General features: G+C 42.2%; 1 protein-coding gene and 2 pseudogenes across 3 annotated transcripts in view; all 3 read left to right on the plus strand.

The window, feature by feature from the left end:
- The window catches only part of PPP1R1B (protein phosphatase 1 regulatory inhibitor subunit 1B), a 350,422-nt gene that overhangs the window by 263,016 nt on the left and 60,328 nt on the right, over positions 1 to 27,078 (plus strand). Inside the window, exon 4 of the mRNA XM_082272381.1 lies at positions 1,676 to 1,751. Coding sequence (XP_082128507.1) covers positions 1,676 to 1,751 — 76 coding nt within the window. The remainder of the gene's footprint in view (positions 1 to 1,675; positions 1,752 to 27,078) is intronic.
- LOC309566894 lies at positions 1,944 to 7,642 on the plus strand (annotated as a pseudogene). Its single transcript has 4 exons — positions 1,944 to 2,099; positions 4,063 to 4,170; positions 6,086 to 6,694; positions 7,535 to 7,642. The product of its transcript is annotated as an uncharacterized misc_RNA (transcript).
- Positions 7,783 to 19,428, plus strand: LOC309566895 (annotated as a pseudogene). Its single transcript has 3 exons — positions 7,783 to 8,134; positions 8,612 to 8,964; positions 19,293 to 19,428. The product of its transcript is annotated as an uncharacterized misc_RNA (transcript).

Consider the following 27,078-nt stretch of genomic DNA (forward strand, 5'->3'; position numbering starts at 1 on the left):
GGGGGATCAGGGGTTAAATCTTTATTGGGCGGGTGGGGGGGGACCCTAAACCTTCTTGGGACAGAAACTTAGTCGCCTGCGCTAATTCTGATCACAATCACACTAATACAAAAATACAAAAACACTGTATATTACGTTTGTATTAGTGCTTATGTGACAGAGGGTGTAGGGTTAACTAGCGGTGATCAGGGGGGGATCAGGTGGGATCAGGGGCTCAAATCTTTATTAGGGGGGGGTGGCGGGTAATTCAAGTGGAAAAGGGGGGGTCGCAAGCGCTACACCTGACCACAAATCACACTTATACGGGTATATAGCAAAATGCTATATACTGTATACGGTGTGTGTTATGGCAGGGGGGGTAGGGGTGATCAGGGGGGGGTCAGGGGATTAAATCTTTATTGGGCGGGTGGCGGCGACCCTAAACCTTCTTGGGACAGAAACTTAGTCGCCTGCGCTAATTCTGATCACAATGACACTAATACAAAAATACAAAAACACTGTATATTGCGTTTGTATTAGTGCTGATGTGACAGAGGGTGTAGGGGTTAACGGCGGTGATCAGGGGGGGGTCAGGGGAGATCAGTGGGTTAAATCTTTATTAGGGGGGGTGGGGGGTAATTTGAGTGGAAAAGGGGGGGTCGCAAGCGCTACAACTGACCACAAATCACACGTATACAGGTATATAGGTAAATGCTATATGCTGTATACAGTGTGTGTTGTGTCAGGGACTGTAGGGGTTAATCGGGGGGGGGGGGCGATCGGGGGTGAAATGTGCCTATCTAAGTGTGTATGTACGTGCTTGGTGCTGTACTTACAATTAGATGTGCTCTCCTCTCACGCTGGATCCAAAAAGACCGTTGTGGGGGGAGGGCACATCTCCTCTAAGCCTGTGTTTACATTTCACAGGCTTAGAGGGTGATCTGATTGGGCAGGACCGATCAACAGGTCCAGACCAAAAATGATTGGCCTGGACCTGATGACTGATCGGTTCTGACCCCAATCGAGTCATCCAGAGCGGCTCAGGCTAGTGACGTTAATTAACGTCACTCTGCCTGGCCGGGGCTGACCGCCGCAGTAAATTTACTTGCGGCGGTCAGCAAGTGGTTAAATGTGAATATTTACATCTGTACTACCTGTTTACTTTTTTTGTTCATTTAAGGACCACTGTTTGACTGTATCACCTCTGTTCCTTACTGATCAACAAAATACTTGCACAAGAGATTAAAGGTTGGCTAAATTGTCTTACTCTCACTACACAGTTTGTTCCCAGATGGGGTGTCTGGGGATGTTGGAAGATCCTCCTAACCTTATATTTAGCCCTTGGAATAGATTACATTGTTCAAGCATGATTGCTATTATTGTTTTGTCATTTGTACCCATGTATGCGACTCTATTTCCTATTTCCTAATGTATGGTTGTTCACCCCTTTTTCTGTTCTTCCTGAAAACTTTAATAAAAATATTGAAGAAGGATAAAGGAGGGGGTTTGGGAGTTAAATTTGTTAATAAGATTACAAACACTTTAATGTAAAGCTGCACTACCGTTTCAAATAGGTGCCAACATTGTAAAGCCAGTTATTTTGCAGTTGTAAAAGCCATACTCTCGGATTATGAATGTTGGGGGTAATTCTTTATAATATGGAGCCTAAATATTCCCTCTTCTTATTCCCAATCAGAAACTGGCAGGAGATGCCCAACCACTGAAGACAATGAAATCTAATCCTTGTCCCTACATTCCTCCATCAATTAAAGGTAAGTGACTCTCATGTGTTGTTGTCATTTTTAATATGTTTAAATTCTATGTTTAAAATATTTTTAATATGCTTTCATTAAATGATACCTGGTGATCCTGCCATGAAGATTCTTATTCAGAACTAGTTGACAACACTCTGCCCCTGTCCCCCGATTATAAGCCCGATTGTAACCCTATCATATGGGCTTCTAATGAAGAATACCAGTAACTATTTAAGAATACATTTTGCAGACTTGGCCCATTATCAGGGAACCTGCCCTGGAAAATGCCAAGTAGCCATCACTGGAGTACAAGCATTTAGACAGAAAATGGCTGCAAAGAGGCTACAACAGATCAGAAGCACTAAGGTGTTAGAAAAGGATAAAATATAGGGTTACATTTTATAAATGTTCTGAAACCAGGTTACTGTACAGGTTCGTGCTGCAGATGTAAAAGGCCTCCTTGTCTCAACATACACATGGTGTATGAGCATAAGTAATAGTTAAAGGGCCAGTCTGTTTGATGTCCTTTTACATTTTTGTAGCTGTTGGAAATTAAACCACCGAGTAGCAAGCACTCAAGTTCTTTGGCTTTTATAATTGGCAAGCGTCCCCCTCCTGAACCATACCAGGCCACATGGGGGAATGCTTTGGGGCAGGGGTTTCTCCACAATCATTTAACAATGGGACCCCCAGATCCCCCCCCCCCCCCCATGTGAATCAGTATGGAGAACATAGTATCTCTACTCATTCACCAAAAAAGTGTAAATATTAAATAAAAACACAACACAAGTTTTTGACAAGTCCATTATTACTATAATAATGAATGCCCCCCCCGAAGCAGATCCAGCGTCAATCACAATGGGGATTCATGGGGATCAATAACATGGGGACAAAGTGCTTTGGGATTGCCAAAGCACCCCCCATGTTGAGAACATGTGGACTTGTATGGTTCAGCCTTTGTCGGATGCAGAGATTTTTCTTTTTTTTTTTTCGATGGGCATCGTGATTGATGTTGAATCTACTTCAGGGGATGCATTGTCAAAAACTGTTGTGTTTTTACTTACTTTCTACACAGTTTTATTGAATTAGTAGGTGTACTCCTTGGGGTGGGGCGTGATCCAGATTCAAATGCGTCATTCCCCTGCACCCCCACAATCACTAGCCCAGGGCTGTGAGGAAGAGGTCCCCATCAACATGAAGACAAGGTTCTTTGGAAGGGGAAGAACCCCCCCCTGCCCCAAAGACCCCCCTATGTTGAGGACATGTAGCCTGGTATAGTATGGACCTTTCCTGGCCTTCTGGGCTACATGCTTGAATAAGGGTCTGTTATGAATTTTGAGGGGGACCCCACGCCATTTTTTTTTATTTTGGTGTGGGGTTGTTATTAAAACCCACCCCAGACCTGAGCAGGCTTGTATGAAACAGGGTGGGGACCCCACTCTGTTTTTTTTTCTGCATTTTGCGTTGCCAGCATTATTTTGTTTACGTCTCAGCTGATAAATCATCAGTTGTTAAGAATTTGAATCTTTCTGAAAATTTGGAGTTTGTTAGAAAATTAATAAACTAAACCTTATGGGAGGCCCTAAGTTGGTAATAAGAGGAGTGTTGATTAAGTATGGTTCACGAATCAAAAAAGAGAGAAATGGGCAATTATTGACATTGTTAGAGAAACTTAAAATGCTAGAAACCGATCATAAACTTACAGCATCAACTTTATTGTTAGCAGAACTGGTAGGGACTAGGAAGCAAATATCAGATTTACTATATCACAAGGTGAAAGCAAGGTTACAGAGATGTCAAAAACTAAACTATGAATCGGGTAACAAATGTGGGAAACTATTAGCGAGATCTGTGCAAGCACAGAAATCGAGGTCATATATCCCATGCATTGTATCAACTAATGGGGGGTGTGCTGCCACGCAGCTTTAACTGTCTAGCAGTTGTTATTACATGTTATGTTATGCTATGTTATTGGTATATTCCTTGCACCCCTGCTGTTTCTGGCTAGTTGGTTACTCCCACCTCCATTTCCGTCTGTAACTCCCATTTTGTTTAGTTGTTATGAGGAGACTGCAGAGTGTGGAAGCTGTGTAACTTCATTGGAAATTTATCTATGGAAAAGTCTCTATGTTTATGCCTTTGCTAACTTGAAGCATAAAGAAGCATTGGAGAACACCTCTGGAGTCTTTATTCATTGAGTAAACTATCTGTTAAAGTCATCATTCAACCTGCTGCACACACTTTCAGACTGTAAGAAGGTCACAGGTACAATCGATGCTGAGACAGAACAGTAAATTTCCATGAATCCATCACATGGTTATCTCTGCAGCTTCAGAAAGTAAATTTCCAAGAATCCATCACATGGTTATCTCTGCAGCTTCAGAAAGTAAATTTCCAGAAGAATCCATCACATGGGTATCTCTGCAGCTTCAGAAACGTGAGTAAACACATGCCTGTGTGTTACCTGCTGTCACCAGAAGCATCACTCTGCATATGAAGCCAGCCACCTACTGAATGCTTCATTACTGTTACAGCCTTCTGTGCTGAGCTATCCAGTCTGAACTAGTTGCAGCACTAGCCAACTATTGTAACAAATATCCAGCTCCTCAGCCCAGCCTGCTTACAAACAGAAGTCACTACTTACAGAGCTGAGCTCTGGCAGATTTCTAACAAGACAGCAAAACTAAAGTACTTATTATGTCTGACAGAAATCCCACAGAGTTACCTGCATTTAGTCAAGATAAAGCAGACTCCTTACTTCATTCTCCTCGTCCTGTCAGAGCCCCTCATCCATCCTTGAAGGCAAGGGAGGTTTATGAAGCAAGTAAGGAAGAAACATCTAGTAACCTGACTGCATTATGGGAAAAGACTTTAAGTTGTATAACAGCCACTAATGAAACTAGCAACAATTCTGAGCAATTGAACACTGCTCTCTCAAGGGTTAAGAAGGCATTTGAGAATTATAAAAGACTTTCTGAGAAGTACTATTCCCTAATGTCACATTCCAACATAGAGGAAGCTGCATTGGAATTAAAGGACTTTAATTCTAATGACCAGCAGAGGCATAGCACATATCTTGAAGCAAAGGCACAGATAGAAGGTAGATTAGCACAGCTACATGAAACTACATCCTGTAAATCTGCTGCTTCCAGACACTCAGGAAAATCTTCTAGGTCTGCCCGCTCATATCATAAATCTTCTTCTAAGTCATTACGGTCCTGCTCTATAAGGTCAATACTGAGCGACCAAATACTCAAAGCTCGCCAAAAGGTTGCAGTAGCCCAGGTTCAAGCCGCCTGCTCTTAAAAAGAAGCAGCCTTCAAGGCAGAAGCTAAATGCAAGGAAGCAAGAATACAAGCAGAAACAGAGGCTCAGCTAGAAATTCTTCAGAAGAATAGAGAAAAGGAAGTAGCTATAGCAGAGTTATCTGTCTTGTAACAAGCCCTATTGGAAGAAGAAGGAGCAGCTTGTACCAGCTTGGCTGCTTGTCAAGACCCTGTTGAAAGGACCACACAATTTGTCTTAACTCAGAACCACGACAATACAGTCCCACCTACAGTTGGAGATTCTTCTCATAATCATCCAGCAAGTGGATCAGAAGGCAATGTGTCGCCAAAGCAAGCTGGTCAACTAGACACACCTACTAACAGAGACCCTCCACAACTACCGCACGTCACAAAATCAAGTGAATTAACCTATGCAGCTCATGTGCCACCACAACCCTATGTGCATAGAGATTACAAGGGCACAGCAGAAGATTACAGAATGAACTCTTTACCCCCTTTGATACAGCTCTCTTTAACTTCAAATGCTCAGAGACCTTCAGACGACAGACCCTTACCTAGATTAAACCCATCTGCAACACCTTTCTCTTTACCTACCAGCCAACATCATATACCAACCATGGTCCAAGACGGCGCACCATCAGTACCCCCTGTGGCTATAAAAACTGAAAGCACTGACATTGCAGAGTTCAGCAAGTATATGATTCGATGAGAGTTGATTACAACTGGACTGTCTAGATTGTCTTGATGCTGCCTGGGAACGTCTAGAACAAGACTATGGGAGCCCCGAAGTCATTGAATCTGCCTTATTCCAGAGACTAAACGACTTTCCTAAAATCTCTGTTAAGGACAATCATAAGCTTAGAGAGTTAGGTGACCTCCTTCATGAACTTGAAATTGCTAAGTTAGATCCTAGTTTACCAGGTCTTAGCTATTTAGACACTGCTCAGGGCGTAAATCCTATTGTAGCAAAGTTGCCTAGTTATCTTCAGGGAAAGTGGACTAGTGTAGGATCAAAGTATAAGTATGAACATCATGTTTCCTTCCCTCCCTTTTCTTATTTAGCAGAGTTTGTGCGGAAGGTTGCAAGATCCAAGAATGACCCAAGCTTCTTCTATCCAGATACAACCACCATTCCTTTAACTACTTCAAGGGGTATTGCCACCAACAGTAAATTCAAGGATTTAAGGCATCCTATTGCCGTGAGGAAGACCGCGATAGCATCCAACGTCTTAGCTACAGACATTAAAGCTAGTAATCTTAATCAACAGTGTCCTATTCATAATGCGCCACACTCTCTCTCCAAATGTCATGCATTTAAGGACAAGCCTATTGAAGAACGCAAGTAATTTCTCAAAGAGCATAATATCTGTTTTAAGTGTTGTGCATCCTCCGATCATTTAGCCAGAGACTGTAAGATCGCCATCAGATGTTCTCTCTGTAACAGTGCCAAATATGTGGACGCTCTTCATTCAGACCTGTTCAAAAGGAAACCTTCACCCGGCAGCAACCCCAAGACTACATCAGATGATGGCGGGGAGAAAACTGAGCAATATGCCAACCCCGTAACCACAAGGTGTACAGAGGTATGTGGAGAAGGGCTTCATAGCAAGTCTTGTAGCAAGATATGTCTTGTAAGGGTTTTTCCTGAAGGATGTCCACAAAATTCATTGGCCAGTACAGAATTCTTTGACCTATTCAACATTCAAGGAGAGACCTGGTCCTATACCTTGCAGACATGTGCAGGAAAGATCAATACTTCTGGAAGAAGAGCCCATGGCTTCATAGTTGCATCAGAATATGAGGACACAGAGTTTCCTCTTCCAACTCTAATCGAATGTGATCAGCTACCGGACAACAGAGAAGAAATCCCCACACCAGAGGTTGCACGTCATCACCCTCATTTGAGTCACATTGCTAACTACATTCCACCACTTAACAAGGATGTTAAGATTTTGATTCTACTAGGGAGAGACATTCCTAGAGTTCATAAAATAAGAGAGTTATGTAACGGTCCAGATGATGCTCCTCAGGCCCAGAAACTTGATCTTGGATGGGTGATAATAGGAGAAGTCTGTTTAGACCAATCTCACAAGCTCTTGGATGTAGCTTCCTACAAAACGAATGTTACCTGTCGATTGATGAAATGTCCATCGCACTATTATATGAAGGAAAGACTTGATTTTAAAAACGAAGTTCCATATCAAGCACTCCAAAGCATTAACTGCAAGCTCACTTCTCAAAAGGACTTTGGTGATTCAGTGTACCAGACTACTCGTGATGACAACAAGATTGCCCCTTCAGTCGAAGACAAGGAGTTCATCAAGATTATGGATGAAGAGTTCTTCAAGGACAATTCCAACAGTTGGGTAGCTCCATTACCCTTCCGAGTACCAAGGCTTACTCTCCCTAACAATAGAGAACAAGCTTTAACCAGATTTGCTGCACTTAAGAAAACTCTCCGTAACAAACCTGAGATGCAAGAGCACTTTCTAGCATTCATGCAGAAAATTTTAGATAACCATCACGCTGAGCCAGCACCAGACCTTAAGAAAGGTGAAGAATGCTGGTACCTTCCATCCTTTGGAGTCTGCCATCCTCGTAACCCGGGGCAAATCAGAATAGTCTTTGACTCAAGCGCTCAGTTCCAGGGAACCTCTTTAAATAACGTTCTTCTAACTGGTCCAAATCTAACGAACAACCTTATAGAAGTGTTGATGCAGTTCAGGAAGGAACCAATTGCCATGACAGCTGACGTGCAACAGATGTTCCACTGTTTCATAGTCAAAGAGGAACACAGAAATTATCTCAGGTTCTTGTGGCACCGCAACAATGACATTAATGATCAGGTGATAGATTATCGCATGAGAGTCCATGTCTTTGGAAATAGTCCATCTCCTGCCGTGGCAACTTATGGACTGATAAAAACAGCGCAGGAAGGTGAAAGGGAATTCGGATCTGACACCAGGCAATTCGTTGAGAGAGATTTTTATGTAGACGATGGCCTGAAATCCTTCTCAACACCTGAAGAAACCGTCAATTTGATAAAAAAGGACCCAACAGCTCCTGTTGACTGCTAACTTGAGGCTTCATAAGATCGCATCTAATAGCAGCGAAGTAATGAGGGCTTTCAATCCAGAAGATCACACTAAGGATTTGAAGAATTTGGACTTGGGAGTAGATTCCCTGCCCATGCAAAGAAGTCTCGGTCTTCTCTGGAATGTAACTTCAGAAACATTCACCTTTCAGGTCTCTGACGCTAAGAAGCCATTCACCAGACGTGCAGTCTTGTCAATTGTTAACAGCCTTTACGATCCCCTAGGCTTTGTCACTCCAGTTACCGTCCAAGGGAGATCCATACTTCGTCAGCTTACTGAGAGAGTGACAGATTGGGATGCCCCTCTGCCAGTAGACCTACTGCCTAAATGGGAGAAATGGAGAAACTCCTTGAAGGTACTCGAAGAACTTAATATCCCACGCTGCTATTCACCCACTTCAGTTTCAAGAAGTCTGAGGAAAGAGATTCACATCTTTTGTGATGCATCTACCGAAGCCATAGCGGCTGTGGCTTATCTCAAGATCATAGATCTGTCCGGGAGACCCCATGTCGGGTTTCTACTAGGAAGAGCCAAGTTAGCTCCAAAACCTGCTCACACTATTCCAAGATTAGAATTGTGTGGTGCAACCCTAGCTGTTGAAGTCGCAGAATTCCTGCAAAATGAAATGGACATTGAAATCGATCAGATTAAGTACTACACTGACAGCAAGGTAGTGCTTGGATATATATGCAACAGTGTGAGAAGGTTCTATGTGTATGTGGCTAACAGAGCAGAACGAATAAGGAAAAACAGTAGACCTGAACAATGGAACTATGTCCCGACTGGTTTGAATCCCGCAGACATTGCCACTAGGTCAGTGCCAGCAGATGTCCTCACACAAACCATTTGGTTTTCAGGACCCAAGTTTTTTATGGACCAGTCTTCTACAAACTCAGAAGAAGATAGCGATTTCCACCTGGAGGATCCGGATACCGATCCGGAAATCCGGCCTGAAGTTGTAGCATTGAGTTCCAACATCTGCTCAAGAAGAAACTTGGACGTAAGGCGTTTTGAACGTTTCTCCTCTTGGAAAAGGTTGGTGAAGACTATAGCAAGATTGAATCATATTGCACAGATTTTCCGCAAACCGAATCAGACATCGTCTTGCCATGGATGGCACACCTGTAAGGAGTCACCCAACGCATTAGAGTATGAGAGGGCTGAGCTGTTCATCATACGTCGTGTGCAAGAAGAAGTCTTTGTGGAAGAGATTAAGTGCTTAAGAGGCAATGGACCAGTCCCAAAATGTAGCCCACTATTCACACTGAACACAGTGATCGACAACGAGGGCATGCTTCGAGTCGGTGGATGACTGAAAAGGTCAAACCTGCTAGGGAAATAACAGAACCCCTTGATAATACCAAGAAACCACCATTTGGGAAAATTGATTATACAGCATTACCATGAGAGAGTCAAACATCAAGGAAGACACTACACAGAAGGTGCAGTCAGAATTGCAGGGTTCTGGATAGTTGGAGTGAAAAGACAAATAGCCACGATCATTCACAACTGTGTTAAATGTCAGAAGTTACGGGGTAGACAGCAGTTTCAACAGATGGCTGACCTACCTGCAGACAGACTGAGTGAAGATACACCCTTTGCATATGTCAGAATCGATGTGTTTGGACCATGGACAGTAACGGCTAGAAGAAGTCGTGGTGGTCAAGTCAACAGCAAAAGATGGGCTGTAATGTTCACTTGCTTAACTGTAAGAGCTGTGCATATCGAAGTAATCGAGTCAATGGACACTTCGAGCTTTATCAATGCTCTAAGGAGATTTCTTGCTCTAAGAGGTCCCGTGAAGGTGTTGAGATCAGATTGTGGAACGAACTTTATTGGTGCTTGCAAAGAGTTACAGATCGACCGACAACAAGTTGGAAATTATTTGAGTGATCTAGGCTGCATGTGGAAATTCAACCCACCACACGCTTCACACATGGGCGGAGCATGGGAACGTATGATTGGGATGGCAAGGCGCATACTGGATTCTATGTTGCTTGATGTGAGTTCTTCACGTCTTACCCATGAAGTACTTACTACATTCCTTGCTGAGGTCGCAGCAATAATCAACTCAAGACCGTTGACCGATGTATCCACAGATCCAGAATGTCCGACTGTTATAACTCCAGCTGCATTATTGAGCCGGAAAATTAGACAGATCCCAGCGCCAAAGAGCATCTTTGATGAAAAGGACATATATAAACGTCAATGGAGATACGCTCAATACCTTGTAAATTGTTTCTGGGACAGATGGAGGAGGGAATACCTCACACTTCTCCAAGGACGTAAAAAGTGGCATACCCAGAAGCCTAACTTAAAGGAAGGGGACCTGGTTCTTCTAAAAGACAAGCAAATTCACCAGATCCTGTGGCCGGTTGGAGTTATTACAAAGGCCATTGCTAGTGATGATGGAAAGGTCCGAAGTGTGGAAGTCAGGATTGTAAAGGACGGGAGCCCAAAAACCTTCCTGAGACCAGTCACTGAGACAGTCCTAATTATGCCTGCTTCCAAAAATTCTGATTCAGTGTTATGTGAAGGAGTCACTTAGACCTCTAGCATAGTTAGCTTAGAGGAGAGGGCTACATAGCATTCTACTGTATGCAATGTTAATTGTATGTTTATGGAAAATAATTGTGTAGTGGTATCTCACGATACCAGGCGGGGAGTGTGCTGCCACGCAGCTTTAACTGTCTAGCAGTTGTTATTACATGTTATGTTATGCTATGTTATTGGTATATTCCTTGCACCCCTGCTGTTTCTGGCTAGTTGGTTGCTCCCACCTCCATTTCCTGCTGTAACTTCCATTTTGTTTAGTTGTTATGAGGAGACTGCAGAGTGTGGAGGCTGTGTAACTTCATTGGAAATTTATCTATGGAAAAGTCTCTATGTTTATGCCTTTGCTAACTTGAAGCATAAAGAAGCATTGGAGAACACCTCTGGAGTCTTTATTCATTGAGTAAACTATCTGTTAAAGTCATCATTCAACTTGCTGCACACACTTTCAGACTGGGTCTACAAGAAGGTCACAGGTACAATCGATGCTGAGACAGAACAGGGGGAAAAAACACTACCAGGTCAAATTACAGAGGAATTCAGGAATTTCTATGCTGCCCTGTATGGCCTGCCCAAGAGGCCGGTCTCCCGGGAGGATATTGAAAGTTACCTGACACAATCAAAGCTGCCTGTATTATCTGAGGAGGTGGATATGGCTATGGAGGCAGACAATCTCGGTGGAGGAAATGCGGGGGGCATTGAAATCTATGAAACCTGGAAAGGCGCCAGGACCACATGGTCTAACAGCGCAATATTATCAAACATTATTCCCGATCCTGAGCCCCTATATGGAAAAACTGTACAATGGGACAGAAACAAATGGAAAAATGGATAGAGAAACTTTAACAGCAAAACTAGGATCAGTCATCATATTGGGGGACTTCAATTATCCCGACATTGACTGGGAAGAGGGGACTGCACACTCGCATAAGGCCCGGCTATTCACGGAAACCTTACAGGATAACTACATGTCGCAGTTGGTGGATTCCCCTACTAGAGAGAATGCTATCCTGGATCTATTGATCACTAATGACCCAGACATAATCTCGGAGGTAGGAGTCCAGGACAACCTGGGCTCTAGCGATCACAGGATGATCACATTTAGTATAAATAACAATATAAAAAGGCAAGTGGGGAACATAAGAACCCTAAACTTCAGAAGGGCAGACTTTCCAAAATTGTACTCATTGATGGAAAGGGTAAACTGGGACCAAACCCTGGGATCACTGACCACAGAGGAAAAATGGGAATGCTTTAGAACAATATTAAGCAAAGGCATCTTGCAGTGCATTCCTATGGGGAATAAATTTAGAAGAGACAAAGCCAAACCTGGCTGGCTAAACCGTAGCGTTAAAAAACTTATTAGGGGAAAAAAATTGGCCTTCAAGAAATATAAATCAGAGGGCACAGTATCGGCCTTCCAGCAATACAAGGAGGAAAATAAGAAGTGTAAACACGAAATCAAGATGGCTAAAATCAAATTTGAGAGACAAATAGCGGAGGATAGTAAAAAAAACCCAAAGAAATTCTTTAAATATATCAACAGCAAAAAAACTAGGGCAGTGCATATTGCACACATAATTAACGATGATGGGAGGATGGTTACAGAGGACACTGAAAAAGCAACCGTGCTGAATTCTTTTTTCTCGTCAGTTTTTACGCAGGAAAAGGAAGGGTACACTGACCATGACTGTATGGTTAGTAGTAATACACAGGACTTGCCACTATGGCTAACAGAGGGGGAAATCAGGGAAAGACTGGATAAACTTAACACAAACAAATCACCAGGCCCGGATGGCGTACATCCGAGAGTGCTCAAGGAACTCAGTATGGTTATATCTAGACCACTGTTCCTGATCTTTGCTGACAGTATTAGGACAGGAGATGTACCAGGGGATTGGAGGAAGGCTAACGTGATTCCGATATTCAAAAAGGGCCAGAGACATATCCCGGGAAATTATAGGCCTGTCAGTCTGACATCAATAATATGTAAACTTTTGGAGGGGATGATAAGGGACTATATCGTAGAGTATGCTAAAGACAACAACATCATCAGTAGTAACCAGCACGGGTTTACAAATGGGCGTTCTTGTCAAACCAATCTCTTAGCATTCTACGAGGAAGTGAGCTGTGAGCTAGATAGGGGGAGACCAGTGGATGTGGTGTACTTGGATTTCGCTAAGGCGTTTGATACAGTTCCCCACAAGCGCTTAATTTATAAAATAAGGTCTGCAGGTATCGACAGCAGGGTTTGCTCTTGGATACGGAATTGGCTAAAAGGCCGTGTCCAAAGGGTAGTAATAAACAGCGCATACTCAGACTGGTCTGAGGTAGTAAGTGGGGTGCCCCAGGGCTCAGTCCTGGGACCAACCTTGTTCAATTTATTCATAAACAGCATTGAGGAAGGGATCAGTAGTTCGTTATCAGTTTTTGCAGATGACACAAAATTGGCCAGGGCAATAACTGCACAGCATGAAGCAGATATCCTACAGAATGACCTGGACAAAATTACGGAGTGGGCAACGACATGGCAAATGAGGTTTAATGTGGAGAAGTGTAAGGTTTTGCACTTGGGGACCAAAAACATAAAAACACAATACACGTTAGGAGGGGAACCCTTGGGGGAATCAAAAATGGAGAAAGATTTGGGAGTCTTAGTTGATGATAGATTAGGCAACAGCATGCAATGCCAAGCGGCAGCTTCCAAAGCCAACAGAATATTAGCATGCATAAAGAAAGGGATGTATTCCAGAGATAAGACTATAATCCTTCCACTTTATAAAACTCTGGTCCGACCGCATCTGGAGTATTCTGTCCAGTTCTGGTCGCCAGTCCTCAGGAGGGATGTGTTGGAGCTGGAGAAAGTCCAGAGAAGGGCAACTAAACTGATTAGGGGGTTGGAGGACCTTACCTATGAAGAGCGGCTGCAATCGCTCGATTTATTTTCCCTGGAGAAAAGACGTCTGAGAGGGGACATGATAGCAATTTATAAATATCTTAATGGGGATCTCAGCTTAGAAGAAAAGCTGTTCATTCGAAGGAATTGCATGAGGACTCGAGGACATACAATGCGATTAGAGGAGAAGCGTTTTAACCTCAGGCAACGTGGGGGGTTCTTTACTGTTAGGGCTACAAGATTGTGGAATTGTCTACCACAAGAGGTGGTTTCTGCGGGTAGTATGGTGACTTTCAAAAGACTCTTAGACTTACATCTCAAGGATCAGGAGATTGAGGGCTATGTTAGATGATTACAGTCACACACACCTACACAGGTTGAACTGGATGGACTATTGTCTTTATTCAACCTCGCCTACTATGTAACTATGTAACTATGTAACATATCTCGTTAATATTAAAAGAGAGGAAAGATCCAGCAGCATGTGGAAGCTATAGGCCAATATCGTTATTAAATGTCGATTTGAAAATATTTACCAAAATTCTGGCAGTACGACCTGCAACGCATTTATCAGATATAATACACTTAGACCAGGTAGGGTTTGTTGGGTCTAGAGAAGCAAGAGACAATACTACAAGGGTGCTTAATTTGATTCATATCGCAAAGACAACTAAGACTCCATGCGTCTTGTTGAGTACCGACGCAGAGAAGGCATTCGGCCGAGTAAATTGGACCTTTCTGTTTACGGTACTTAAACATATTGGATTAGGAGATTTAATGCTTAAAAGAATAACTAAGGTATACGCAAGTCCTGCTGCCAGAGTAAAGGCTAACAGGGTTTTGTCAGATCCCTTTTTGATAAGGAATGAAACACGACAAGGCTGCCCATTGTCCCCTCTCCTCTTTGCATTATCATTGGAGCCTTTCTTATGTAAAGTGCGCCTGAATAGAGATATTCAGGGAATAACAGTGGGGCAGGAGCAATATAAAATTGCGGCATATGCAGATGATTTAATGTTTACATTGACAAACCCTAAAATATCTTTACCAAATCTGCTCTATGAATTTAAAAAATATGGGGAGATGTCTAATTTAAAGATAAATTATGGGAAATCGGAGGCTTTAGGGGTAAGGATAGCTAGGTTACATTTGAATACTCTGAAAGCCAGCTTTAATTTCAAATGGAGCAGTGAAATACTTAGGAACATACATTCCTGCGAACCTATCCCAAATATATGAACTTAGCTTCCCTCCTTTAATTAAAATAACTAGAAATTTAACTGAAAGATGGCATAAAGGCCTTCAGTCATGGTTTGGTAGATGCAATCTATTAAAAATGAGTATCTTGCCAAAATTCCTTTATCTAATGAGGGCATTACCTATTAAAATTCCGAACAGTTTTTTTTAAAACAGTCCATTCTCTGTTCATTAAATAAATCTGGGCACATAAAAAAACACGGTTATCACAAGGAAGTTTGACATTACCAAAAAGTTTGGGTGGTCTGGCATTCCCAGATATACGTAAATATTACCACGTGGCACATTTAAGTAGAATACTGGACTGGTGGCACCACTCAGAGACAAAATTGTGGATACAAATTGAACAGGCACAATTTTCTGGTGAGTTAAAACGAGCTATTTGGTGCTTCCAGGCCCTACCAAAAGAGCTAAAAACACATCCATTAATAGGTAATACACTGCGTATTGGAATTCAGCAAGGCCTACAATATAAATTAACTACAAGGGTAACTCCGCTATTCCCAATATTGGGAAATCCACAATTTAGTCCAGGAATGGATCCACAACAGTTCACTACATTACGGGGAACAGGTCAGATACAAGCTTCAGCTTTCTTAGTACAAGGGAAATGGTCCTCTATCACATGGTTAATGGACAGAAAGGGCCCATGTGGACTTTCTTTTTGGCAGGCTTTACAACTCCATCATTTCTTAAGCTCAATACAAAACCCTGAAAATTACGGAAGATCCCTAACTAGTTTTGAAAGATATTGTGAGGAACCGGGGGCACTCCCTCATATGTTAATAATTTCATATAGACTATTGACAAATCCGTCAGAACAAACAATATTGCCATGGGTGGAAAAGTGGAAAGTAGATCTGGGCTGTGATTTCACACAGGAACAGATTCAAAGGATCATGAGGTGTGTGTTCAAACCATAAGGATGCACTAAAATCCAGGAGACAAACTTTAAGATCCTAACAAGATGGTATAGTACACCAGAGAGGTTACATAAGTGGTATCCACAGGAGACGGAACGATGTGGGAACGGGAAAGGCACAGTCCTCCATATCTTTTGGTCATGTCCCCTTATACAAAAATATTGGGAGGCAGTAAGATCTATAATCCCAAACTTTTCAAATAACACAATTGGAAAGGATCCTGCCTCTTGTCTTTTTCACGTCTCCAATGTCCCGGTTAGAAAATATGAGAGGTCTATTGTCCCATACTTGTTAAATGCGGCAAAGGCATTTATACCTAAATACTGGAAGAAAACGCAAGTGCCATTAATATCAGACTGGATAAGGAAGGTAGAAAATATTAATAAGATGGAAGATCTGATTTCTTCGTCACAACATAAGCAAGACCAATACAAAAAAATATGGAATAGTTGGAATCTTTTTATAACATCAGAAGAGGGGAGATCACTTCTAGTAGATGGATAAGGGAGATAAGGTTGATATGGGGAAGTTAAAATGGTAGGAGCCCTCCATCGTCGGTCACTGTACATGGGTGGGGGGGGGGGGGGTTTGTGTTTGGGTGGTAGAATTGGGGGTATGATTGTTTTTATAGAAAATAAAAAATGGATGTTAAAATTCAGTATGAGATATTTTGTGAAAATCTTTAATGAAGAAGAGGATAGAGAAACTATGAGGTGTAGAAGAGTAGCATAAAACATTTTTTTTTTGCCTATAGACATATTGAAATTTCTTGATGTATTTAATGATGAAATGCACCAATCCTCTTGTGTTTTATTTGATGTATTCTCAATTAATTAAAACACTAATGATTGTACAGTGATCCCAAATTTTCAATAAATAAATATTTGAAAAAAAAAAAAAAGAAAATTAATAAACTAAAGAAAACTAAACTAAACAAAACTGAACTAAACAAATCCAAAAAAAAAATCAATGAAACAAAATTAGTACCATAACGAATCTATCCTGAAACAAAACACATTTTTCTATTCTGCACATGACTAATAGCCACAGGCAACAAATGGCTCAATGGGGTTGAATTACTAAAGGCAAATAGACTGTGCATTTTGCAAATGCAGTTGCACTCTGCAAGTGCTGTTGCTCCCGAGCTTAGTAAATGCATCAATCTTTGCAGGTTTATTTACTCACTAGCGCCCATCAGAGATTCCAGGGTACTCCCCAGTAAAGTTTAAACTATGCACCCCATAGCAGTCGCTTCAAATGTCCTGCGTTGTATATCCATTGTCTAGCGATACTGGTCCACATCAATCACAACGAATGATTGCAGCTGACTCACCTGGAAGAAAAAAATGCCCCACTGAAACACGACTGATCATGTTGCTTCACTGGCACCTCCAGTTCCCCCCTCTGCTAAAGTAAGCAAAGAGTTGGGGTTTGTTTACTGTAGCAGTGGTGACTTGGAGATGCACCTCAGATACCATCACTTCCCTGGCACTGAACAAGATCTCTGTGTCCCCCTACCGCTAAAGTAAACAAAGTGGTGGGGTGGACATGCCATATTTGGCCCATGACCTCGCCCTTTTATTGACTTTAGCAGCAGGGGGGGGGGGTGGGGGGGCCTTGGGTTGTGGGAATCTGAGGCGTCATTCTGCACCAGGGAAGTAACAGGATCCATTGTGTCTTGGCGGGCATCAGGTTTTTCTCTCCCGGTAGGGGATGTGGATGTGGACCTGAATGACATGATTGATGATGGATGTATAAAGTGGGAATTTTAAAAAATGTTTTTGATAAAGGCCTTGTCAAAAGTCCTTTTGTTTTTAGGATACATGTTTTTTTGTGAATAGGGGTTCTATGTAACCCTTAATCATTTGCATGGGGGGCACCCCCTTATAGTTAAGGAGGGCTTCCAGATATACCTATAATTAAATGTACTCCCAGCCATTGCCGGCTGTCCCTACACTACACTGCTGGTACTGGAACTGGTACTGGAACCAGATCAGGGCCGGACTGGCCTAACGAGATACCGGGAAATTTCCTGGTGGGCCGGCGCAGCCGCAGCGCCGATCTAAGGGCAGGCGCAGCCGCAGTGCCGCTTTAAGGGCCGGCGCCGCTTTAAGTATTGGGGCGGTGACGGTCCGCTCATCCGATAGTTACTCGCGTGACGTCAGCCGATGTGAGCGGCATGACATCACGACGCCGATGGTCGGGGGCGGGGCAGCTCAGCGGCGGGGAAACTGACTGACTGGCTGGCTGGCTGAGCGTGCGAGCGAGGCTGCGACTGACTCAACCAGTGTCAGACACAGTATTGAAAGATATGCTGATGCCTTTCAGATCATCTCTGCATAATGATGCCTAAGGCCAAGCAGCCCTGTACAAAGATTCACTGGACACAGCAGGCACAGATCTAGTGAGGGGTAAAGTCACTGTTGCCATTTTTAAATACACTTGTTCAGTATTTTTATATACCAAAACAATACATTTATTTATTTTTCAGTATGTGGACATTAGTAGTTTGACTAAATGAAAACTACAAGGCATAAAAGTGATTTGATACATTACTGTAATTTTAAAATGGCTTTTGTGCATTTTTGTTATATTTGCTTTTGTGCATCTGCCTGTTATGACAGAGTTTTAGATGATATTTCCTCCATCTGATGATAGTAATCAAGTAGTTGTCACCCTTAAGGCCCCTTTCACACAGGCGGACCGTTCAGATCGGCCTGTTCGTTTTTAGCGGATCTGAACGGTCACCCCATGCATCTCTAAGGGGCTTCGGATGTCAGCGGAGACATGTCCGCTGACATCCGATCCGTCAAATCTGGAAGGATGGAAACCCTATTTTCCATCCGTCCAGCAGATGGGATCGGATGAGAACAGACCAACGGTCCGTTCCCATCCGATTTCCCCCATAGAGATGCATGGGGAACTGACAGCTGTGTCTCCACACACAGCGCGGAGACACAGCTGTCATCTTCCTGCTCAGCGGGGGATCGGCGGCTCGATCCCCTGCTGAGATAAACGCAGTCCGTCCGACGGACGGACTGTGTGAAAGGGGCCTTAATCTTCAGAGACAAATAATCAGTATATGTTAAAAAGCTGGAATGACTAGAAAGGCAACGCAAAGAAGAAAATGTTATACTGAACAGGAAAATGTGCATGTAGAAGTCCTATCTATTGCCAACCTACCAATTCATTTTTTTTTATGTACTGTTGAAATGCCAATGTTGATTCCATTGATTAAAAAATTAACATGTGCAAATTGGCAAGCCTATCCACTTGCATCTCCATCTCATACACATTCACATTAAGAACTTTATAATGAAGATGTTTTTTCCCAGGATCTCTGCAGTGCATTAATGTCCTCAAACTGTTTATCTAATTCTGGAAGAATACCATTCTGAATAACAATGCGGGGTATATAAACAAAACCTAACGGGGAAAATATTAAAATGCCACAGCTAACCACAGCTTGCCTGTAATGTAGACCTTATAATAAGCTCCACTCAGTAACTAGCGTACCATTTTTCAGCTGATGTTTATGTCTTTCTTAGGTCTCCAGCTAAATTTGATATTTTAGCTGTAAGAGGGCACCAGAAGTGTGAATTACTGATCAACATCTCTAAGAGGCCAGTGCCAAGATGTCCAAATAGTAGTTTTTATTTTTCATCCATCACAAAAGGCCTTTAACTGTTGGTGAATTTGCTATTTTCTCAAGGATTGTGTATGCATATGTTCAGTGCTGGGTTGCACTGGCCACCGTTGTCTGCTCGCTGCTAAGGGGAGGCTGAGCAAGTGTCACTGCAGACCGCCTATCCTCAGGCTCGTACCCAGCTCACTCCTCTTGGCCCTGCTTCCTAGCTGGGGGGGGGGGGGGTTGCCTAGGGTGTCAAAATTCTTTCCACCAGCCCTGGTGGCACCCGTATAGCATATGGCTGCAGCTAGGCCGGGGAAGGCCAGTAGTGACGTAATGGCACTGGGCGGTGTCATTTTTATAGGAAGGCACTAATCTTGGTCGGGGTGGTGGAGCGCGCCTTTCTACAACAGGGGCGGGTAAGACTGGACCCCTCCGCAGCCTCTGACATCTCCTGTACCATGTCTGCAACCTCTGACATCTCCTGTACCATGTCTGCAACCTCTGACATCTCCTGTACCATGTCTGCAACCGCTGACATCTCCTGTACCATGTCTGCAACCTCTGACATCTCCTGTACCATTTCTGCAACCTCTGACATCTCCTGTACCATGTCTGCAACCTCTGACATCTCCTGTACCATGTCTGCAACCTCTGACATCTCCTGCACCATATCTGCAAACTCTGACATCTCCTGTACCATATCTGCAAACTCTGACATCTCCTGTACCATGTCTGCAACCTCTGACATCACCTGCACCATGTCTGCAACCTCTGACATCTCCTGTACCATGTCTGCAAACTCTGACATCTCCTGTACCATGTCTGCAAACTTTGACATCTCCTGTGCCATGTGGACTGTGGAGAAAAGACTATAGGATAAACCCAGAGCCAACAAGCTGGAGCCAACTGACTGAACCCTGCACGGTGCACCTGAGAGGAGGTCAGTGACAGCTCCCTCAGACCAATCTGAGCAGGGGTCAGTGACGTAAAGGGGAAGTGAATACAGTAACGTAAGGGGGCACTGATATAAAGGCCCCCCTTATATCAGTAACCCCCCCTTCTTTCTGCGGAAGGTGGCCTCTGGTCACATTTCCAGAGTTCCTGGGGTTGCCCTTTACATCAGAGTCTGCAGGATTCACCATTACAGTGCAAGGGGGAACTCTGCGGACCCTCTTGTAAAGGCAGACTTTGATTATTTTTTATTCTGGTAATATATAACCATCGCAATAAGTGGACTGTTCTTGATAATTGCTCCACTTTTAACTGGAATTTGCTCTTATGTACAGTATGTATGTATCTATATATATATATATATATATATATATATATATATATATATATATATATATATATACCCTATGTGATTTCATATCTTTCTTATCTTCATATAATACACGCTTCTCATGTGCTTTAAAATGCATGGTTTTCCCTTTTAGGAACAGGAAAATAATGACGCTATGCTGTTGGGTCGGTATAATAATGCTATGGGGCTGGTATGAAATTATTTCCAGGGCTGGTTTTTATTCCCAGTCCGGCACTGAACCAGATCATGTGAGTGTCCTTAGACATAGCTCCCAACTGTCCATGATTTTTAGGGACTTTCCCTGATTTGGAACAAAGCCCCCCTGTCCCTCTTCCCTCCTCATTTGTCCCTCATTTTGGTCTGATCTATATAGTTCAGTGTACATAGTACAGTGCTCAGCATAAATGAGTAGACCTCTTTCCTTTCAGAAACAACATTTACTAAGGGACACTATACTACAAAATACTCCCACAAGTGTGGGTCTTTGATTGCAACCAAGATTTGTTAAATTGCACACAGTATTGTATTGCAAAAGTATTTTTTTCCTATCAGATTCATTCAAGACCATGTTGCAAAAATGAATAGACCTCAATGAAAGTTTTAGGACCAAAGCTAAATTTTAGACATCAATATCCTAATTAACAAGAATTTAACTACAGGTGAGTCTAATTATTCATTAAACGTGTCCAGCAGATAGTTGACTATAAAAAAGGTTGTTACTCAAAGTGGAGCTCCACCCAAAAGGGGAAGCTCCGCTTGTATGCTTCCTCCCCCTCCTCCTCTGCCACATTTGGCACCTTTCAGGGGGGGGGGTAGCAAGTACCAGGGGGGAGCAGGTGATCCCCTGGAAGGCTGCAACGAGGTCCCCCGGAAGTTCGGCCTCCCGCCGCCTGGCCATTCACAAAGCTCAGTATGTTTCATGCATGCGCAGTAGGGAACCGCAAGACTTCCAGTTTCCCTTACAAGGAATGGCGGTGGAAGCACCTGAGAGCCGATTGAAAAATTGGCTGGGGTGCCGACATCACAGTGTTTTAATATTAAAAGTCAGCATCTACAGTATTTGTAGTTGCTAACTTTTACATTATTGGTGGGGGTGCTGGAGCTCCTCTTTAACAAAGAAAACCCCTTTTCATTTCATGCTGTCAGCAATGGCACCACATGGAAGAGAAATGTCACAAGGCCTGAGAAAGAAAATTATTTCTTTACACACAAGAAAGGTGAAGGCTACAAGAATATCAGCAAAGCTTTACTTATCAGTCAGAAATTGAATACCAAAGCAAAAGTTATACAAACATTTAACAAAGATGGAACTGCAACCATCTCACAGAGACATCCAACCCATCCATGGATGTTAACACCTCGACAGGAGCATCTTCAGATAAGAAGGGTTGAAGAAAATCGCCATGCAAGTTCACTGCAGTTAGCTAAAGAAGCAGAAAGCCAAACTGGGGTGATTGTTTACCATGACACAATACGGTGTACACTGCAGAGGAATGGCATGCACGGGTGCCTTGCACAAAGAAAGCCTCTCCTAAAGCCTGCGCACCAAAATACCTGCCTATAATTTGCCAGGGCCCATGCTGAAAAAGAAGAAGACTACTGGAACTGTGTACTCTGAAGGGATGAGACCAAGATGAATGTTTTTGTAACTGATGGCTTCTAAACTGTATGGCATTGCAAAGGTGAGGAGTACAAAGAAAATTGCATGGTGCCTACAGTGAAATACGGTGGTGGCAATGTCCTTCTGTGGGGCTGCATGAGTTGCTTCTGGTGTCAGGGAGCTGCCATTTCATTGATAGTATCATGAATTCACAAATGTACTGCTATATTGAAAGAGATGAAAGAGAAGATGCTACCATCACTCTGTACCCTTGATCGTCGTGCACTTTTCCAACATGACAATGACCTAAAACACACATCTAAGGCCACTGTTGCATTTCTAAAGGAGAATAGGGTGAAAGTGATTAAGTGGCCAAGTATGTCTACTGATCTGAACCCAATCAAACACCTATGGGGAATTCTGAAGTTGAGCATCACTCTCCATCCAGCATCCAAGCTATAAAAGAGGTCATTCTTAAACAATGGAAAAATACAGATGTTGCAATATGTCACCAACTTGTTCATTCAATGTCTAGAAGACTTGGTGCTATCCTTACAAGTCATGGAGGTCATAAAAAATACTAGATGTAGTAGTTTTCGTTTTGGGGTGTATTCATTTTTGCATCAACTAATTTGAGTAAGGCTCTAAGAGTTCACACTAGTGAGAATTGGATGCGGGTTTCCCTGCATCCAATTTGTATGACAGGAGACTATGACCAGTTCTCAATGGAGCCGGTTCACACATCTTTGTGGCAGTTGCGGAGCGGATTGCACAGGGGACCTGTGCGTCCTTGGCTCTGTTTCAGGTCCGAATTCAGACAAATTTGGGCCTGATTCGTCCCTCAAATGGAGAACAGGGACTCAACGGACCCCTGCTGTGAGCCGCATGCAGTTTAAGTGTGAAACTGATAATTTTGTCATATTCATAACCTTACTTTTATGTAATGAGTTAAACAAATGTTCTGTAAAACGTGGTTTTGTCAAAGTTTTGGAAATTGTTTAAAAAAAATTCAAAAGGGGTCTACTCATTTATGCTGAGCACTGTATATAAAATGCACTTTTTATCTTTCAAATCTATTCTTATTTTAATTCTTTTGACAGTGCATAGCTGCATTTGTAAGGGTAGGTGTGGAGGTAATTGGCGCTGCCAAAAAATGATCAAAAATGGGTAAGGGATATAAATATATATATGAATCTATAAGTAGGTCAGTGTATAACTAATATCAATAAAAGTGGAATAAAATATCCAAAGTTGATCTGGTGCAATGTGTATAAATTAAATAATTAAATGATTTCTAAAAATAACCAAGTGGTCTTAAACCAATATTCACTGTGTATGTGTGATCCAAAATAAATAAATAAATAATCAGCCAAGTGATCTCAAAATTAATAGCTGTGTGTGTATGATCAATATGGAAAAAATAATAAATATAAGTGGATAGGTGATAACAAATACAAAATCATACAATATATAATCTAAATCCAAATGTTAGATTACACGGTGGGGAAAGTAATCAATCAATTAAATACTAAACCCAATCCAAGTTACTGCAAGTTAATAATGATCATTAAAGTGCATATAAAAATATTGATCATATAAAGTGCATATAAGGTGCTCAGAGTGAATAAAACAGCTCAAACAAATTTTATGTATATATTAAATGGCCTCAGGCAATGTCCCATAAAATTTCATTAAATATCAGTGGCAATAAATATATAAAAATATTATCCAAATCGAGTCCATAAAACCAGGTGCGAGTAAAATCCAAAGAGTGTGAGGAAAAGTGGATCCCAGGTAATCTGTAGAAATGGGGGTGCTCAATGAAGGAATTAGTGCTCCCCTCCTATTGATCCCGCACTCACCAGAGGGTAGTACCCCTACAGGGGAAACCAGCGTAAAAGGTATCTCCTATGGATCCCTCCAACAGTTGACCAGATATCCACTTTATCCAGAGTAGACCATTTCACACACTCTCCACCATTATAATTAATAGGCAATAGATCCTCATAGATATACCGATTCAGTGGTGTAAGGGAAAGGTTTCCATATGATGTAAAGAAGAAAGAAACTCCAATAGTGAAGTATTGCAATTCACTTTTCGCTTTATTGTTTAATAAAATACATGGTACTCACATTTAGGATAAAACAACATACGTGTATGTACTAGGGACCGCAAATCCCTCGTGTAGCTGTGTCTTCCGGGACGCGGTGCGCTCCACCGACCGGATGTGCGTCTCACTCACAGGAAAGCGGAACTGACATGACCACGCTCTACGCGTTTCATCATCAATGACGTCATCAGGAGCAGCGTGAAGCACCTACTTCAGATTTGGCTGCTCCAGTTTTGAAAAATTTGCCTCTGCATGTTGAATTGCTGTCCTCCCCTGCTGGTTCCAGACATTTCCTCTGATGTCATGTTCAGTGAAAAGATAAACATCCATACCAGGACATCTTGGCATTAAAAATATATATCTTTATTTAATCCATCAAATCATAAAAAGGAATTATTTCTAAAAATTGACGTTTCAGCCTCCTAAATAGGCCTTAGTCATTGTGTGAGCACTGAGACAAGGAACAGTCCAATATCTTTTGGTTTTTTATGTTTATTGTGAACTTGGATGGGAGAAGGGATAAGTGGGATACTTCTCTGGCTCAACTATGCACAATTTTAGTGGGACAACTGAAAAACGCCTATTAGCGCTGACTTGTCGCTGGCTGGATGCCGGTCAACGCCGGATGACGCTGGTTAAAGCTGACTTGCTGTCTGTTAATGCTGAACAGACTTCTGACACTTTCATGTGGCACAAAGTCTTAGTGTAAACTTCCTTTACCCCTCTTCACTGAAGTAGCTACTTATAAGACTGCTGCATTGCTTAACACTTCAGGGCCCGCACCGACACCCTCTTTCACACACACTTATCTTCAGGGCTTAACCACTTGCCGACCGCCGCAAGTACATATACTGCGGCGGTCAGCCCCGTGCAGGCAAAGTGACGTATGGGTACGCCACTCGCCTGTGAGCCAATAGGGGGCAAGCGCGCGGCGCCGGAGGCGCGCTCCAGCCCCCGCTCATTCACGGACACCCCCGCCGCCTGTCATTCTCCCCTGTGTAAGAACAGAGATCATACGGTCCTGCTATGTAGGATCGTATATCTCTGTTGTTACACAACAAGCCACATCCCATAACAGTTAGAAGCACGCCCCTAGGGACACACTTAACCCCTCCTTCTCCAATAAAGTTAACCCCTTCCCTGCCAGTGTAATTTTTACAGTAACAGTGCATATGTATAGCACTGATTACTGTAGTAATGTCACTGGTACCCCCAAAAGTGTCAAAAATGTCAGTCAAGGGTCCCATCTGTCCGCCACAATGTCGCAGTCCCGCTATAAAAATCGCAGATCGCCGCCATTACTCGTTAAAAAAAAAAAACAATAAAAACAACAAAAATCTTTCCCTTAGTTAGTAAACGCAATAACTTTTTCGCAAACCAATCAAAATACGCTTATTGTGATTTTTTTTTTACCAAACATATGTAGCAGAAAACAAATTGACCTAAAATGTTAAAAAATTTAGATTTTTACATTTTTTTGGGGGGAATTTCATATAAAAAATTTGAAAAATATTGTTATTTTTGCAAAATTGTCGCTCTTTTGTGGTTTATAGCGCATGATCAAAAAATCGCACAGGTGATCAAATACCACCAAAAGAAAGCTCTGTTTTTGGGAAAAAAAGGACATCAATTTCATTTGGGTACAGTGTCGCACGACCGCGCAATTGTCCGTTAAAGTCACGCAGTGCCGAATCGCAAAATAGGGCCTGGTCAGGAAGGGGGTAAAATCTTCCGGGGCTTAAGTGGTTAAGCACTGGCACCCCCTTTCCAAACCCCCTCTACTGGTTAGCTGGCTTCTGGATCCCTCTGACCTACTATAGGTCTTTGTATAAAGCCAATTTCTCCCCCTCCACAATCCATGTTTGTGAAGAGATTTGTGTCGAATTTAGTTTTTTTTTTTGGAAAAATATCGGCAAATATCGGTCAATACAGATATGCGATCGGCGAAATATCGGTATGGGTATCGGCAACGAAAAAAACTATATTGGTCGATCACTAATATATATATATAATTATTATTATTATTATTTATATTTTTTGATAGGTTGAACTAGATGGACTCGAAGGGAGGATTTTTTTCCCCTGCTGAAGCAAATTGGATTATGCTTTGCTGGGGTTTTCTTTTTCCTCTGGATCAACTGTGGGTATAGGATTGTGTACATAGGATTGTCATTTTTGTTTTTTTTCCCTTTTTATTGGTTGAACTAAATAGACTTTTTTGTCCATTTAGTGTCTTTTTTTCAGGCAGACTAACTATGTAACATACACATATTTTGTCATAATTAAAAAGCTGATTCGTGATCCTGCCAAAAATTCACCCAGCTCCTAACTTCCTGCTAAGCTAACAACACGGTGCCTCTTATCATTTCTCTTCTGATGGACTGCAGTACACCTACCTATCTCCCTACCTCTGTAACGTAAGAGGGAGGTGTTCTGAAGTTATGCAGAGGAGAGCTGCCCTCTTCATAGTGTTGCTTATTAGACATGTGCAGAATGAACAAATTCATTTAGGTTCGATTTTGTTTCAATTGAACTCAATTCGACCAAATTCAGAAAATTCATATCTAATTCAAATCGAATTCGACATTCAAATTTATTATATTTGAAATTCGAATTTTGGAAGATGGTTATATTCTTTCTATTCCATTCTATTGTTTTTTTCTATTCTATTCTTTTATTTTCTATACTA

The sequence above is a fragment of the Pelophylax lessonae genome (genome assembly GCF_965119305.1).
Source record: "Pelophylax lessonae genome assembly, chromosome: 11".
NCBI lineage: Eukaryota > Metazoa > Chordata > Amphibia > Anura > Ranidae > Pelophylax > Pelophylax lessonae.